Source organism: Electrophorus electricus, chromosome 7, assembly GCF_041902795.1.
Source record: "Electrophorus electricus isolate QZ-2024a chromosome 7, ASM4190279v1, whole genome shotgun sequence".
Taxonomy (NCBI): domain Eukaryota; kingdom Metazoa; phylum Chordata; class Actinopteri; order Gymnotiformes; family Gymnotidae; genus Electrophorus; species Electrophorus electricus.
Genome location: NC_137503.1, coordinates 32,975,001 through 32,992,500, shown reverse-complemented (window position 1 = coordinate 32,992,500; position 17,500 = coordinate 32,975,001). Strand labels below are relative to the sequence as shown.

The 17,500-nt window shown below is 50.5% G+C and overlaps 1 protein-coding gene across 1 annotated transcript in view; it reads right to left on the bottom strand.

Annotated features, from left to right (window-relative positions):
• Positions 1-17,500, bottom strand: part of scfd2 (sec1 family domain containing 2) — a 72,560-nt gene that overhangs the window by 54,537 nt on the left and 523 nt on the right. The window contains exons 1-4 of the mRNA XM_027022626.3: positions 17,111-17,500; positions 16,764-16,932; positions 8,399-8,526; positions 4,965-5,140 (exon numbers count right to left, since the gene is read on the bottom strand). The exon at positions 17,111-17,500 is cut by the window's right edge and continues 523 nt beyond it. Coding sequence (XP_026878427.2) covers positions 4,965-5,140; positions 8,399-8,526; positions 16,764-16,932; positions 17,111-17,500 — 863 coding nt within the window. The remainder of the gene's footprint in view (positions 1-4,964; positions 5,141-8,398; positions 8,527-16,763; positions 16,933-17,110) is intronic.

Sequence of the window (17,500 nt, the reverse complement as noted above, 5' to 3'; positions counted from 1 at the left end):
CTGATCTAAACCCAGTTTAAACCCAGCCTAAACCTGACCTAAACACAGCCTAAACCTGGTGTAAACCAAACTAAGCCCTGTCTCAACCCTACAGCGACATCACAGTCCATCAGCATACACGCTGTGATTCATGTCCCAACTGGCGAGCTGCACGGACGTCGGACATCTCTGCTCCACCTGGAGTTGGTCACGCACTGCGTTTACACAAGGGTTTGTTTATTTACTGTTATACAAGAGTAGGACAGAGAACAGATTAACAAACACCATGGAGAAGTGAAGAAAGGGTGATGGGATCTGGTACCAGTACTGCACAGGTTCCTACACGAATGGCAGGTACTGGACCGAACCGTAGTGCAGACCTCAGCATCTCAGTTTGATGCCACTTAAACGGACAGTTTGTTAAATAAGTCATTTACGGAATACGGCACCCAGTCCAACGGCTAGCGTCGCTAACAAACACTGGATATCACAAACACCAGTAACAGACTTTGTAAACAAGTTACAAATGTTTGTAAACAAGTTAAAACATTTGTGACCATGAATTTACGAAGGCTAGTTAAGTTGGTGTTCACATCCAGTGTTTGTTGTCGTTTAGGTACAGCCGCCGAGTTAGCACCAGTATCCCAAACAATGCCCCAACCTGGAGGAGAGAGAGAGAGGGGGGGGGGGGGGGAGAGAACGAATCAACTAACAAACACCAGGGGCAGAAGAACAGGGGGAAAATTTAAACACTTCCAGAGACCAGCACATAGCCTGAGGTCAGCATACCCCCTCTATGCTTCAGTATCAGTTACTCTGTGTGTGTGTGTGTGTGTGTGTGAGAGAGAGAGGGGAGAGGGGGTTGAATCTGATTTCCTTCTTGCGAAACAAGTGGCTCCAAGCACAGATGTAAACAAGAGTTGTGAGTGCAGGGCAGAGACATTAAAGCAGGTTCACGTCACTGCAAACCCAGAACTGTGACCACTGAGGAGAACAGCAGACGCCATATGACCATCACACACGCACGCACGCACATCCACCTATCAGAAGGTAACAAGGCTGCAGGCACCTCTGGCCTGAGGTGGTTAAGTGGTGGGGCAAGTAGGCCTACCTGCCTGGCCCTGTTCTGGAGCAGCGCGTGTGTGTGAGTGTGTGTCACACCGTGTGCTGGCGCCTGACCACAGAGCGCCCGTTAAAACCCGACGCCACAAGACCCACGAGTGCGTGATCGAAAACATTCAGGACGCCAAAGGACCACGTGTCACCCCGACACGTGCCCCTCAATGAGCTGCAGACTAACGAGGCACACAGAGATCCATTGAACGTGCACACACACACACTATAGATGCACACATAGTGCCAAATTCACTATATAGAAGGCACAGTGATCCAATTCACCAGTCTGCACCCTCCACATACCATCATGTGTGCAGACACAGATCCCACACACGCAGTCACACACAGACAGTCACACAGTGATTACTGCTTCTCTACAAACCCTTATTCTGGGCAGGTGATGGTCATGCTGTGATGTGAGTGCTACACAAGTACAAGGCTGCCTCACACACACACACCTTCCAAAGAAATGGAAGGAACCTTGAACCTCACCAACACACCAGACATGAAGAAACACTTACAAACAGTTGCCCCCCTCAACAACCACAGCCTCCCCCTACACAAACAGAGCTCAACTAATCCATTACCTACACAACATACATCAGCACAGTTAAAAACACTGCAATCCTTAAACCAAATCACATCATCATGTCCTCACACACACACACACACACACACGATAGAACCCCAAAAACAGTCGCTTAGCTTTAATAAACACAGCTGTTTCACTGCCCAAAGTTCCAACAGATCTGTACTGGGATGTAACATATATTGGTTTGTATATGAGTAGGAAAATGGGTTTTTTTGTGTTTGTGTGTGTGTGTGTGCGCGTGCGCGAATGCTTATCTGTGAGTGTTTGTCTGTGAGATAGCAGAGCTTCCTGTGAGGAGTAAACTGGTTGCTGTGTGTAATTTCCGGCAGTAATCTATGAGGCCTAAACACAGGAAAATAGTCTGAGTAAATAAGTCATGTCTCTCTTGCGCGCGCGCACACACACACACACACACACACACACACACACACACACACACACACACACACACACACACACACACACACACACACACACACACACACACACACTCCCAGATTGCAGCAGGGGTTTTGGCCAAGATTCCGACTCAAAGCTTTGACTCGTCTCATCAGAGGTCTTTGGAGCTCCTCTCCAGCAGAGAGTTCCCGTCTGTATGGGGCTCCAGAGATGAGATTGGAGCGGAGGTAGCTACAGACGCGGTGGAAGTCGACCCTTAGTCACGCGCCGCTGTGTAGGCAGGGAAGAAGGAGGGACAGACAGCCAGATACAGAAATAGAAAGAACACGAGGACACAGGAGACATTTATAGGAGCAGGGAGACAGAGGAAGACAGAGACCCTACCCCCTATAGAGAGTGGGAGACACAGAGTGAGACCTAGTGAGATGGAGAGTGTGTGTGTGAGAAAGAGACAAAGATTGAGAGAGAGACTGTGAGAGGGAGAGAGAGGAAGGGATAAATCAAGGTAGAATGAGGGAGGGATAGATTGAGAGAGAGAGAGAGAGAGAGAGAGAGAGGGGAGCAGGACTTAGGGTAATGGTGAGGACGGTCAGACTGGGTCACAGGAAGACTGGGTGTTTGGACAGACGGTCAAAACTGGACACACACACACACACATACACTCACACACACACACACACACACACACACACACACACACACACACACACACACACATCACTTGCCTTTCCCTCCCGTATGGCCTTGAAGTGATGAGTAGTTAACAAATGCGATGAATACAGTTTGTATTTTGTTTGTGCACGTGTGTGTGTGTTTCCAGTCAGATATTGTCCAGGCAGAAGGGAAGGCTGCAGACACACAGGAGGGGGCCTGACCCCAGGGTGGGTTAAGGGTTCAGGGGTTAAAGGTCATTTGCAATTACAGTGTGTGTGCGTTATTGACAGCATGGAGTCACTACAGTCATGTAACTGTGTGTTTGTGTGTGAAATCAACAGAGACACACAGACTGACAGGGACATACAGACTGCCACAAAGACCCACAGACAGCAGTAAAGACATACAGACAACAATTGAGACACACAGGCTGCAGACGATACAGGCCAGACATACAAAGGCAGACAGACAGACAAGACTGACAGACAACAGAGGATCAGAAGATGAGCTCAAGGTCTTCATTGGTAATCCCAGACGTTTGACATGTTTGAAGAACAAGGCAGAATAAATCCCCCTCAGATCAACTGGGGCTAAAGGTTAAAAAGTTAGCGTCCTGCTCAGGACTGCAGTCTTAAACAAACACTGTGCACTCTCATGTCACCCAGTCCCTCCCTTCACGTCCAGCTACAGTCCAGAACACTGGGCTCCCAGTGGACCCAGTGGAGTCCAGTCTACACGTCTCCGGTATAAATGTCTGTTTTTAGTTGCGTTACACAGCACTGCTCAGAGGTGTCCAAGATCTGCAGATATTATGTCTGAGTGGGAGTCCGTTCAGGCGGAACGACTATCGCTTGAGTAAACTCAAAAACAACTTAAGTGCGTGTTTTGACTGTCGTTTTGGAATGAATGCATACAAACACAGACCGTGACCTCACGGTGCGCGCAGAGTGTTTAAAACAGAAAAGCCCACAGGTGGGCGCTGCTCCAGGCACATGGCATCTCGTCTCAGTCAGAATGCACGCGCCTCAGCACACGCTTACAGATTCAAACTGCTCAGTGGTTTTCATTTTTTCCATGCCGATTTAGAGTTGCAAAGAAAATGAAACAATAACGTGGAAAGCACCGGTTCACACACACCAAGTGTGTGTGTCCCACAGCAACCCAAGACTCTTCAGCAGAGGGGTGTGGCTTCTGAAGAGTAAACCTCTCCGGTGCCTGCATACGTGGGGTTCAGCTCGGCAGTCCGGCTCGGAAGTCTGGCCCAAGAGCATGGCTTAGGACTCTGGAGTCTGGTCTGGGAGTCCGGTTCAGAAGTGCGGTTCTGATCCAGCCTGCTCTGCCATGTTTTCCTTGATTGCCTTTAGAGGAGCAGGCCTGGTGTGTGTGTCTGTAATATCACTGTGAATACCTCTGGTTCCTGGAAAAATAGCTCTCTTCCAATCTTTCCAGGAAATCTCTCTCGCCTCTCCTTTCATGTCCTCTCAGCTGGACTTGTCTTTTTTTGGTCAGTGTCCTTCCTCCTGATTCTGTCTCTCCCACTGTCTTCTAATGATCCCACCTTACTGTGGCCAGCATGCTTGACCTCTGGTCTTACTCTCACACACCCACCCCTGGACAGGCCTTGGTTAAGACATTTCCCGTACACCTCTCTGCGCACGTTGCTAAACACACTCACGCACTCTTAAACAAGCTATCACAGGGCTCTAAACAGATAGCGTAGGAAGGGTGTGTGTTTGTGTGCGTGCGCGTGTGCAGACGTTTACAGAATCCCTCAGTGTTGGGCTGTATTTTGTTTACTTGTGGCTGTGGTGATGGTGCTCTTTCTGATGATGTTTACTGAAGGATCTCTCTCCCTCGCCCTCTGCACCTGCACACGGGGCTGGACTCTTTTTTTTTTTTTGCTGTGGACCGAGTGAAGCATTTCAGCTCCACTTAAGCCCATGGTCAGAAGCCAAACCTCCCCTGGAAGGCGTTGCAGAGGTGTGTGCGCTCCTGGGCTCTTAACCAAACCCAGTACACCGCCACCACACACCCTATGAAGTTACAGAACACATGTTGCGTTACACACACACAGATGCGAATGACTTAGTACCAGGGCGCATTGATGTGTTTACCTAAATCTGTGGCATGGGTAGGAACACAATGGGAGTGATGAAATGTTTCAGCCAACCGGGTCGAGGGAAGCGCATGATTGACAGGTGCCTGAGCGACGCGATTGGCCCACCTGTAGGAGGAGCTTCTCGAAGGCGAGGCGGGCATCCCAGCGTGCGAGGCCGGCGGGGCGGAGGGTCTGGGCAGTGGCCAGGCCCAGCTGTAGGACCCCACAGTGACTCTGCAGTGCCCCCCAGCTGCCACGAAACAACTGCGCGTAAGAGGAGAGCTGCTCCGATGTCACCCGCCCTGGAGGCGGAGCAAGCAGAGAGAGAGAGAGAGAGAGAGAGAGAGAGAGAGAGACAGAGAGACAGAGAGAGAGAGAGAGAGACAGAGAGACAGAGAGAGAGAGAGAGAGAGATGTTGTCTAGTACTGCATCTTCAAAGAAGTCTGGACACTAAATTATACTTATCACTTAATTATGACTTAATTAGATCAGGGATGACACCCCCCCCCGAACTCAGAAAATGCATGCACACAAACTCTGTACACACACCCTAATGAGATCACTGCTGTAGTAATTACTACAGATCACATAACCCTGCATGATAACCCTGGACAATGTTTGGTCCTGTAATATTTGCGTGCACGCATGTGTGTGTGTATTATCAGTAAGACAGGAGAGGAGAGTGCTGTGTGGAATCCAGGTACCTCACCATTAGCCTGTTTTACTGGGTCCCAGAGCACCCATAATGACCAATACTCCACTATAGGGCAGGCTTAATGGAACCCATGCTCTGGTAACCCTCTGGTTCCATCTGGTGAGTGTGTGTGTACACACACACACACACACACACACACACACACACACACACACACACACACACACACACACACACGTGCCCACTCCCTACAGAAGTGTGTGTACTTGTGTACAAGTGAGTGTGAGACCCAAGACCCTGAGAACACAACTGTGTGCGCATGCTTGTTTGAGCCAGTGTATCGGTTAATCTGCATGTACAGTCTGTAGGAACTATCGAGAGAATAGCCAGATATATACACCGCTCAACAACCCCCTCAGACTCAGTATGTACACACACACACACACACACACACACACACACACACACACACACACACACACACACAAACACACACACACACACACTTCTTTGTAGCCCAAGGGTCTACAGAGACACAGGAGGAAGGGTATTGTGGGAAGGGGGTTCTGATTACCCTAAGCAGTCCACGGCTGGCGGGGGTGTGTGGGGGTCATATTAACATCCCATAAAGCTGCTTCAACAGACTGATGCTCTCAACCAGCAGCAGATGAGGGAGGATTTCCTGTGGGCCTTTATGACCATTATTTACTTTAGTGTGTGTATGTGTGTGTGTCAGCATGTAAAAATCGTGGCGAAATCTTTGTGGAGAAGTCAGGGAGGAGACTGTCAGGGTCAGGGAGGCAGACTAACGTCACTCGCTCACTCAGACGCCTGCAAAGATCTAAACCCGTGAAACGTAGCCGCTTTCAACACAGTGCATGTGCTATATAGCCACAAACAAACAAACACTGGGGGAGGGAGAGGTGACCCTCTCCTAAAAGATCAAGTCTAAGTCTCCTGCTGCAGGCTTTGGGGAGAGGGGGAACAGTGCGGAAGAGAGGGAGAGAGAGAGAGAGAGAGAGAGGGAGAGAAAGGGAGAGAGAGAGAGAGAGAGAGGGAAAGAGAGAGAGAGAGAGAGAGAGGGAAAGAGAGAGAGAGAGAGAGAGAGAGAGAATTTAGAACCCCACTCCCCAAAGTGGGGGGGGGGGGGGATAATCATTTATCCACAAATGTACCAGATCCAGAACACATGCTCCCTATCACACAAGTACACAAGACACCACGAGTCAGTCATCTGAGTTTACAGAGCTGATTCCTTCCATGCAGAACAGCACACCACATCACATCCCACACCACACCACACCAAACTCCACACACCACAGCGCACTACATCCCATACAACCCAAATCACACCACACCCTTCAGCACACAGGCTGAATCACGTCTGTACGAGACCTTCCAGGAGGCTGATACCAGTCCAGTGCAAAAGGGAACTTTGGGGCTCGCAAAGCACTCTGGGTAATATGACTGTATTCAGTACTCATGTCCAGTCAGAACAGGGCCAAATAATAATCCAAAAAGCCTTCAGCTACTGTGTGTGCGGTCATTTCTAATTCTAGGCCTACTTTGGAAACTACTGATTCCAAAAGCCCATTTTGTCTATAACTGACTGTCAGTGAGCACATGTGGACGCAAAGCAATCTGGGATCTGTAGTCCGCTACATGAACTGGTGGCACTGTGTACATGTCAGTGGTGTTTTAAAGAGAGACAGGAAGTGGAAGCCAGAGAAATCCTGCACAAGAGAGGACCACAGTGAAGCCTGCCAGCTCTACAACCCACGAGCGTGGCACGTGTGGTCCGGGACAGGACGGGCTGATGTGAACACACACCAGTAGCGCAGAGTGTGTGTGCGCGCATAATGAATATCAGAAGTAAATTAGGAAGCTGAAGTCTAATGATCTGACCTCTTGGGGGTAAGGGTTTCTGATTTTGGTGAGTTGACAAATTAAATTCAAATGTCAACTTCGAAGTAGATGGCAGGGAGAAGTCTTAACCACAGAACTACCACACACACACACACACACACGAGGACTTTACATCCATACATGCATGTCCTCAATCACACCACCTACAACACAGCGTCCACGTCTACCTACACCATGCAAACCTCCCACACTCTACCCGGACACTGTGTATGTGTGTGTGTGTGTGTGTGTGTGTGTGTGCGAGCATGCGCGTGTGTGTGTGTGTGTGTGTGTGTGTGTGTGTGTGTGTGTGCGTGCGTGCACACATGTGGTTCACATTTCCTCTGCAGCCATATGCGCTTTTGCATATGATTAATTCCCAGTGACATCTGCTGGGGGCGCTGTGGGCCTGCGGGTCCATCCCCCTCCACACCTCCACACCTCTTACTTTTCACCCGTGTTCTCCTATACCCCTCTCTCTCTCTCTCTCTCTCTCTGGTTTTAAAAACTTTAAAAAAAAAACTGGATGATAAATCAGCTTTAACACAAACCATTTATGAGCACGGTCATCCATTTAGACCGGAACTGATAGCATGTGTGTGTTTGTGTGGCAACGGACGTAATTACGTACGTACGTACGTGTACACACACACACACACACACACACACACACACGTGTGTGTACACAATTATGTTTGTACACATATGTGTGTACATGGGTGTGTGTTTGTGCGTGCGCGTGTGCTATCTGGACCTCGTTAGGTTGTCACGCGCTGGTGGTGGTTGAGCCCACACTAATGAACCCTAAACTGTGAGCCGTTTCTGTGCCCTGGTGCATTCTGGGTTGGCGTTCCTTAACGCCATCGGAAGGCTGTCTGTCAGTTAGGAGAAACAGGCAGTGTGTGTGTGTGTGAGAAAATGCACACACGCGCGCGCACACACACACGTACCATTGGGTCTGTCCTGACCCAATGGGTGCATCTGGGGGCGTGGCCTTACCTAGGTTTATCTTGAATGGCAGGTTTTCCTTGCTGGCAGCTTCAACCAGGTGCCTCCTCACCTCCATCACGGCCTCCTTCTGCTTAGCAACCAGCATCGTCTCCCACAGCAACCGTGCCGTGGCCGACCTGTAGAGCACAGATCGTGAAAGGCAATTGCGGGTCAACAAGGGTCACTAATGACTGACTGCGCCCTGCACCTGGAATTCATATCGTCCCACTGCAGAACAGAGTATGAACCTGAAGGGGGCTGGGCCTTTACAAGCCCCGCCTACTCCTGACACCAGGGCAATGTGATTTATAAATGCCCAGTAACAGGAAGACCAGTTCCAGTTTGGCTTGCACCACTGGAGCAAAGCACATGTCAGCCAGCCACCCGTTCCTAGTGTGGCCACAGACCTGCTCAGAGGTCTTCACTGTCTTCAGATGTGGTTATGGACATTCTATAACGTTAGTGGCTACATGCCTCCAAATCATCTTATAACCCCTGCGGAAAGAAGAAAAGTCCCCTGGTAGCTTAGCCAGTCAGCAGCTTCTCCTCAAACTTAGTTCAGTCAACAAACAAACATTTTCATCGTCGTATAGTCTTAGGCTCCATTTTGTGTTTTAACCTGTGTCTGTTTGTGTGTGTGTACCAGTTTCCTGAGTAGACAGAGGTAGGAAAGGGTCAGTGTAAATCTGACAAACTGTCGATGGAAATCCAAGCTACTTAAACTGAGTAGTAATTTATTACCTTAGAGGAACACCTGATCAGTAAATCAACACGCAGCATGAAAAAAACTCAGAACTCAAATACGTCCAAACTGAACACAGCGTGTGACACGTGATAATCTAGCAGCAGCCGGACCACTGGTCATAAACCAGTCCAAGGTCAAAGGTCAAGTCATCCCCAGAACATTTTGCCTGTAGGACGGTGGGGGGGGGGGGGGGGGGTCGTCATACATCTGTATGTGTGTGAAGGACAAAGGTTATGGTCAATCCAACTGGAACTAGCTGCTGAGTGGAGGGATATGGGTCGTACTCAGTCTGACTCAACTGTGTTGTAGGAACTAGCTGCTGAGTGGAGGGATATGGGTCGTACTCAGTCTGACTCAACTGTGTTGTAGGAACTAGCTGCTGAGTGGAGGGATATGGGTCGTACTCAGTCTGACTCAACTGTGCTACAGAACTAGCTGCTGAGTGGAGGGATATGGGTCGTACTCAGTCTGACTCAACTGTGTTGTAGGAACTAGCTGCTGAGTGGAGGGATATGGGTCGTACTCAGTCTGACAACTGTGCTGCAGAACTGGCTGCTGAGTGGAGGGATATGGGTCGTACTCAGTCTGACTCAACTGTGCTACAGAACTAGCTGCTGAGTGGAGGGATATGGGTCGTACTCAGTCTGACTCAACTGTGCTGTAGGAACTAGCTGCTGAGTGGAGGGATATGGGTCGTACTCAGTCTGACTCAACTGTGTTGTAGGAACTAGCTGCTGAGTGGAGGGATATGGGTCATACTCAGTCTGACTCAACGGTGCTGCAGAACTAGCTGCTGAGTGGAGGGATATGGGTCGTACTCAGTCTGACTCAACTGTGTTGCAGGAACTAGCTACTGAGTGGAGGGATATGGGTCGTACTCAGTCTGACAACTGTGTTGCAGAACTAGCTGCTGCGTGGAGGGATATGGGTCGTACTCAGTCTGACAACTGTGTTGTAGGAACTAGCTGCTGCGTGGAGGGATATGGGTCGTACTCAGTCTGACTCAACTGTGCTGCAGAACTAGCTGCTGAGTGGAGGGATATGGGTCGTACTCAGTCTGACAACTGTGCTGCAGAACTAGCTACTGAGTGGAGGGATATGGGTCGTACTCAGTCTGACTCAACTGTGTTGTAGGAACTAGCTGCTGCGTGGAGGGATATGGGTCGTACTCAGTCTGACTCAACTGTGTTGTAGGAACTAGCTGCTGAGTGGAGGGATATAGGTCGTACTCAGTCTGACTCAACTCTGTTGTAGGAACTAGCTGCTGAGTGGAGGGATATGGGTCGTACTCAGTCTGATAACTGTGCTGCAGAACTAGCTGCTCTGTCCAGCTTCATCAGTGTGTGCTACATGAGCTCCGTTCACCAAACACACAGCATTATCACAGTACATAATAGTCAGTCATCAGTCTCCCTCACTGCCTTTCTGCCTCACTCGTACAGTCCTTCCCAACTGCCCTCTGTGTGTGTGTGTGTGTGTGTTGAAGTACAGCCTGTCATGTAACAGAGTTCACACTTGGTTGGAGAAAGGAGTGACAGCACATAAACTGCCTGTTCAACGCAAGCGTGTGTGTGTTTAAAAGAGATGGAGGGAGTGCGTGAGAGAGACAAAAGAGTTAGTTAGAGAGAACTGAAGAAAAGAATCAGAAAGTGACAAACGCAAAATGCGAGCTAGAGCAGGGAGGAGGCTGTGGTTCAGGGAGAACTAAACGAGAGGGAGGAGAGGAGAGAGAGTGGGAGTGAACCAGAGGGCAGAGCAGGAGAGCGAGACAAGAAAACAACGGCCCACGAGGAGGGCGAGGGTGGGGGGCGTCTCACCGACACACAGCTCAAACATTAACTCCCCCCCAACCGTTGCCATGTGCTCAATCTCAGCTGTAATGTGTTCCAGACACGGCCCTGGCAGCGTCCGAGAGCCCCCGACCCGCCGAGTGCCATCACTCCCCTGAAACAGGGCTGAGCGCAGGGAAGGACGACCAAGGCCGCCGGGTCGGCCCCGTCCTGCGTGGGCACCAGGGTCCGACATGGAGCACGGGCCCAAAAGGCAGAACCAGACGGCCGGCAGAAACGAGGAAAAAGAGACTAAAGATCCCAGCATGACCAGCAAGGTGGCGCTGTGGCAGGCGCAGTAACCATGACGACGCACACGATGTGTTAAACGGGACTGGAGAGTTTAAAAGAACATGCAAAAATGATAACCAAGCGCAACACTGAAACGCAAACTCAAATACAACAAATCTCTCACGCAAAAGTATGAGACACGGTCTCACACACACACACACACACACACACACACACACACACACACACACACACACACACACACACACACACACACACATATATATATATATCTACCCCTTCCAGCCCAGTCTACAATACTGCACGCACTCTTTGGTGCGTGGGCTGATGTATGTTTATGAGTGCAAGTAACACGGACAGCCGCGCCGTGCCGAGGTATGTCACACACACACACACACACACACACACACGGCCTGCGTGGTTGAGATGCCGGAGTGAAGACTGAACCCTGGCTGTGTGTGTGTGTGTGGGGCTATTCCTGGAAAGTGAGTGGTCCAGATGTAGTGTAGTGGAGATGCAGTATGGTTCCAATTTAGCCCCAAGCCTCCCCCTGATTACCCCATCCCCACTTCTTCCCCTGCCCCCTGTTCTCTCCTGCAGTTTTCCCCAGGGCTGCACAGTTCATCCAGGGGGGTAAGTCAGCATATATATATGTGTGTGTGTGTGTGTGTGTGCGGCGGGGGGGTGGGGGGGGGGCGCTTGTAGTTAACGGCTGACCTGGGGAGGGCACTGTTGCCTCAGAACAGAGAAAATGTTTTATTATTGAGCCAAATATTTCCACTCTTTTCTTATTTTCTTGATTTTGTCCATCACCCATGTTTGTGTGAGAGAGAGAAGATGTGGGGGCAGGAAGAGAGTTGTTCCTGGAAATTTATGACACAACCACTAAGAATGAGAGTTGACCTGGCTAAATACTCTTTAAAACCATTAAACGTCCAGGCAAACACACACACACAGCTGCAGTGTAACCATAGGTTCATTCACAAATACAATTATATGCTTAATAATGGCCTGGCTTGGATGGAAATCATGTTTAAAGTTTGCTTGCCTGTGTGTGTCTGCGACCGTGTGTGCGCACAGATGTGTGTGCGCACTCCCTGTGGTGCACAGGCAGGTTACACAGGACTGCAGAAGAGTGTGTGCCAAACTAGAGCCGCAGTACCAACTAGGAAGCATATCTGCTGGTTTCAGCGGTGTTTGGGCAGGGCAGGCACTGAGAGGCTCTGAAACTGCAGACATACTTACCAGTTATCTACATTCAGACCCAGGCAATATCACAAGAGCCACTTCTAATCACACACACGTTTTACTTATGTGGAGCAAGCCAAGACACCTGACCACAGAGAGCCTGTGTGTGTGAGAATAACCCAATTGTGAAAGACCCTTCACCTTTAGAAGCCAGAGGTCATCTCTTCACTCGCTCTTATTTTTCACTACCTCTCCTTTCTCCTCATCACAAATCCTCTCATCTGTTGTTCATTTTGGTTCATTAGAAACTCGCTGACCAACAGACAACCCCCAAACAGAGACCTGTTCAGCTGAGTCCTGCACCCACATGTCCAGACAAGGCTGAACACTCGTGAGCTGACGCACACTTACCGCAGGCACACTGGGAAGCTATCAGGGGGTTTAATGTTACACGTCTGGGGCAGTAGATCTCGTAAACTCATTATCAACAACCCCCCCCGATCAATGTGGCAACGGTCCTCGTTATATGGCTAAGACAGTACACGTGCATGCGTATGTGCGCGTGTGTGATGAAGGCTAGGAGCTGCAGCCGTACCCGGCCTCAAACCCCAGTCTTTCTGACATTTCTGTCCATCGCCACTTTCCCATCATTCCTTTCTTCCTGTGCACGATCACAACGGCGCTACGGTCACGGCGAGTTCACACCCCCTGGGGCAGTGACTCCACCTGCTCCAGAAGGAAACCTCCTAACCCCCTTTCCCACTCTGACAGCGTGTGGTCACGAGAGCTGGGCCATCTCCGCCACACGACCCACGATCACACACACAAAGCGAAGAGGCGGGACTTAAGGGGACCCATAAATCCCCGGACCCTCGGCCTGCTGCAGCATTTGGGCTGTGACCAGGCTCCTGTGCCACTGCAAGGTTTGTCCACACTCAGAAACTCTGCAGAAACGCAGAAGCCTTGGGGGGGGGGGGGGGGTTGAGGATGAGAAGGGGTTCTTCACGCCACAGTGCTTTTTACTTCACCCTGTTAAGAACAATTCTTCCTCCAGCACTTTGACACACACGTGCTCTCTCTCTCTCTCTCTCTCTCTCTCACACACACACACTTTAACCTTGTGTCTTGGCTGTGCTCCAGGGTCTCTGAAGTGCAAAGTTTGAGGACTGTCAGCAGAGGTGAAGGAGACACAGAGGGATAGAAGGCTGGAACCACACACACACACACACACACACACACACACACCTTGGTGTGCAGTGCTGACTGAGGGAGACATGGAGTAGGACATCCACAGCCAAGAACAACACATTACACCAGACTGGCACAGCCGTACCTGACTGCACGCACGCACACACACCCACGCAACCACACCTGCCCAAACACCACACTCTGAAAATGACCCTGAACACACTCATGCACTCATACTGGGCCACACAGATGCCAGCCTTCACGCTCTCGTCTTCACGCCGCTCACTGGAAGCTGAACCACCCATGAAGCATTGCCAGTCTGCCAGCGTGTGGCTAACCCTGCAGGGCCAGGTTGGCACGCCCCACAGCCCGGTGGGTAATGTGGGAGGTCTGCTCAGAGAGAACCCTACCCAATGACCACCTAGAGCCCTGGGAAAACACCTCCCACCCCTGCACCCGTTACACAGGGAAATAGCACAAGAACCAGCGCAGAGTCTCACACACACACACACACGCTATTAGCCGAAAATAAAACCCTTTCACAAACAGTATAGCGGACTTATAGTATATATAGAATAGCACAAAATAGCAAAGGATCATGGGCAGGGCCACCACTAACCATATAAAGGTTGGGGGTAATAAAATTGTCAACACTGCAATGGAGACGGTTCTTAGTCTCTGGTGCAGACACAGGGAATGTGTCTTTACAAGACAGATCACACCAAGAATTTTTACCAAGCGGTCAGATCAGCAGTCTGCTCCATAAAACAAAGGAACAGAGCTCTGAAGAGCAGTACAATAACAACTGAAGCCTGTCAGAAAGCATCAGGACTGAGAGAAACACACACGAGCCTCCCTGCTGAACTCAGGCTAAAGTTGAGTGTGGCTCCCACTGTACTGGGTGGAGACAGACTGGTTCTCCTCTACAGATCCTCCCCCTGAGAGAGCGAGAGCGAGAGCGAGCGAGAGTTTCCCTACTGAGACCAAATGAGAGGCAGCAGGAGGAGAGGAACAGATGACATGCCTTAGTGTGGATGAACCCAACACACACACACAACCTCTCACAAAGTTATAATACACTCAAACATGCTCTTGCATTTGTGACCCTAAGAGTGAGTGAAATCACAGCACAAGGCAACATAAAGGTGAACCGTGTATGTGTGTTTGATAAGAATGGACACACCCTCACGGGTGCAGCACACAAACACACACACACAAACACTCTCACACTTTACTGTGGCTACCATGTGTGTAAGCACTCTGGTGATCTGTTCAGGGCCTACGTACTGGCCCGCCACAGCCTTGTGCACTACACGCATGCGGCCTTTCTACTCTGTGCTGTGACTCTGATGAAGATGTAGTGCTGTTACTGACCGTGTGCGTGTGTGCGTGCGTGTGTGTGCGCGCAGATTAGTTTCCCGAGCCAGTCCCCGGAACACACACACACACACACACACACACACACGTTTGGCTCTAACCACCTCCCAGCAAACCTACCCCAGGTGTTCACTGATCCTACTGGTTTGATTCAGGTGTGTTGGTACAAAAGCACCTGGACCTGATGGATATTGGGGTAAATGAACCAGTGTCCAGGACACCAACAGCAGGACGTGCTGCAAAGAGGCCAAATGTGACGACGTTCATTTGTGATCAAATGTGATCATTCAACTCATATTTGCAATCGACATTTACATTTGACCTTTTTTAGCAGACGCTCTTAGCCAGAGCGAGTTTGTGCAAGATGGAAATTCGTAGTCTGTATCCACATCATCAACCTGGAACGACTGGGCTGGTGTGGAAGGTGCCCGTCTTCAGAATACAGCAGTCTGGCCTAAAAGCTGCTCCTCGGTGGTGGTTATTCTGACCACCTCCCTTGAGGTGCTCCTGACACCCCACACGATCCCTGTCCTCCCATAAGCCCCCACGCATCGAGGTGTGCTCCGACAACCTCTTTTATAGCAAAGACATAATGGCAGAAATGCCGTTGCCAGAGCAACCCTCAGTCTGAGGAAATGATCCACGGGACTGGAATGCCGTCATGCCGTTTGGGATCAGACCATAATGGAACAGCCTTTTATGTCAGCTCTTATCATGTAAATACGCTAAAACACGATCTGGACCAATTGCTGTGTCCGATGTGGTGCCCCCCCCAGTCAAAAGATGTTAAGGATTAATCACATAAAAAGAAGTGAGAACCTTCAAAACATGTTTTCACAATGCCAGCACTAACGTGTCACGCTAGAAATGTGCACCAAGCAGGACTAACAACACTTGTGGAAAGACTGACACTATTCCCACTCAGGCAATGGCAACAACCTCTCAGCCCCGTTAAGCCGCCACAGAAAACAAGCAAACAAGACCCAAACCATGGCCCAGAGGAGTGCCAGAGTCACCACAGGATATGCCATCAGCAAGGCAACGCAGGCAATTATTCTAATACAAACACGCTGGATTTATGATGACCACTGCAGGTGTGGGCCATGCACTGCGGGCTGCGTATGTGAGTGACAGTCTGCCAAAACTCACACTGGGAATTTCCGTGGTTTCTCAAAACCTCAAAAACCACATTTCTGTCATTTTCTAAATTGCTTCCTTTGTTGAGAAGTGCTCAAAACTGCTCATGGCAGCTAGGTGAAGTGGTCGGTGCAATACGTCTAAACATACTTATTTAAGTCTCCATCCCTAAAAGGCCAAAGCTACTGCTTCGTATGGACTCATTCGGAAGGCCACTGGGGCTAGAGAGAATGCCCATTTGGGACTGGAGCCAGGGTTCCTTCCTGTGTGTGGGAAACTCGCTTCAAAGGAGGCAGGAATGATGGAGAGGGCCAAACACTACCCCAACACCTCCTACGTTTACAGGATCTTAGAAAGCACCGTGCATCGGTCAGTCGCGTGCTCGTTCCCCTGCTGGCTGGAGATTTTCTTTGTGGGCTTTCCAGCAAATGTTGCAGTGTAAAAAACAAACAAACAAACGAACAATAATTTTTAAAAAGGCGCTCTTAACTGGAGGCCCCCAGCTGCATGCTTGGTCCAACTTTCAACGTGGTTCCGGCTCTGAACCGCTCTGGTTAAACTTGCACCTGTGCAGGTTAGTTATTCAGTGCTACACCTGCTCTGATTGGCCACGCCCCCTGACCTTGCATACAGTTCGCACCAGCGTCGATGCCCTTACTGATTCTGTGCCAGGCATCCGGGCGCCAGTGTGCCCTGCACCGTGGGCGTGTGCTGCAGATGCGTGAGTCCCACCATGTCCACCTGAACGTCAGTCACGTGACCTGGCAGCTGAGGCAAGACAGACAGGATCTTCTCGACCAGGTTGTCACCATGGTGACCCACAGCTCCTGGGGGGGAGAGAGGCACCGAAGAGTTAGAACAATATGGAATAAACTGACAGACTGGCAAGAGGATTACTGGGACCTAAAAAGCACACGTAATGTTAATTTCATTGATGGCCAGTCTAAAGCGAGGCAGCTGGAGCAGCACTTCACAGAACGTGCCGCGGCCTTGGCAGACGTGCACCTGTCAGGTCCAGGGTTCTGTCAATGAAGACTACTGATGCTTTGTGGACTGCGGCTTTCCTCCCGGCTTTGGCCTGGCTGGCCAGCTCGCCTGCGATCATACGGCTCATCGGCCCGACGGCGAAGCTCTCCTCGCGCGTACCAGACAGCTCAAACAGGGCGTTCAGCGCGGACGCCAGGGCCTTGACTTTGACCTGCAGCGCGAGAGGCAGCGCGTGCACGTCCACGTCCATCGGGCGCCCGTGCCGTCTCTTCTCCGGCCGGTTCCCGTCGATGGACCTGAGGTCGGTTTCCAGCAGGGGAAACAGATCCGCGAATGAAGGTACAAGGAGCAGTTGAGGGGACAGCTGGGCGAAGACCACGGGCACGTGCACAACCTCCGCGGTGCAGC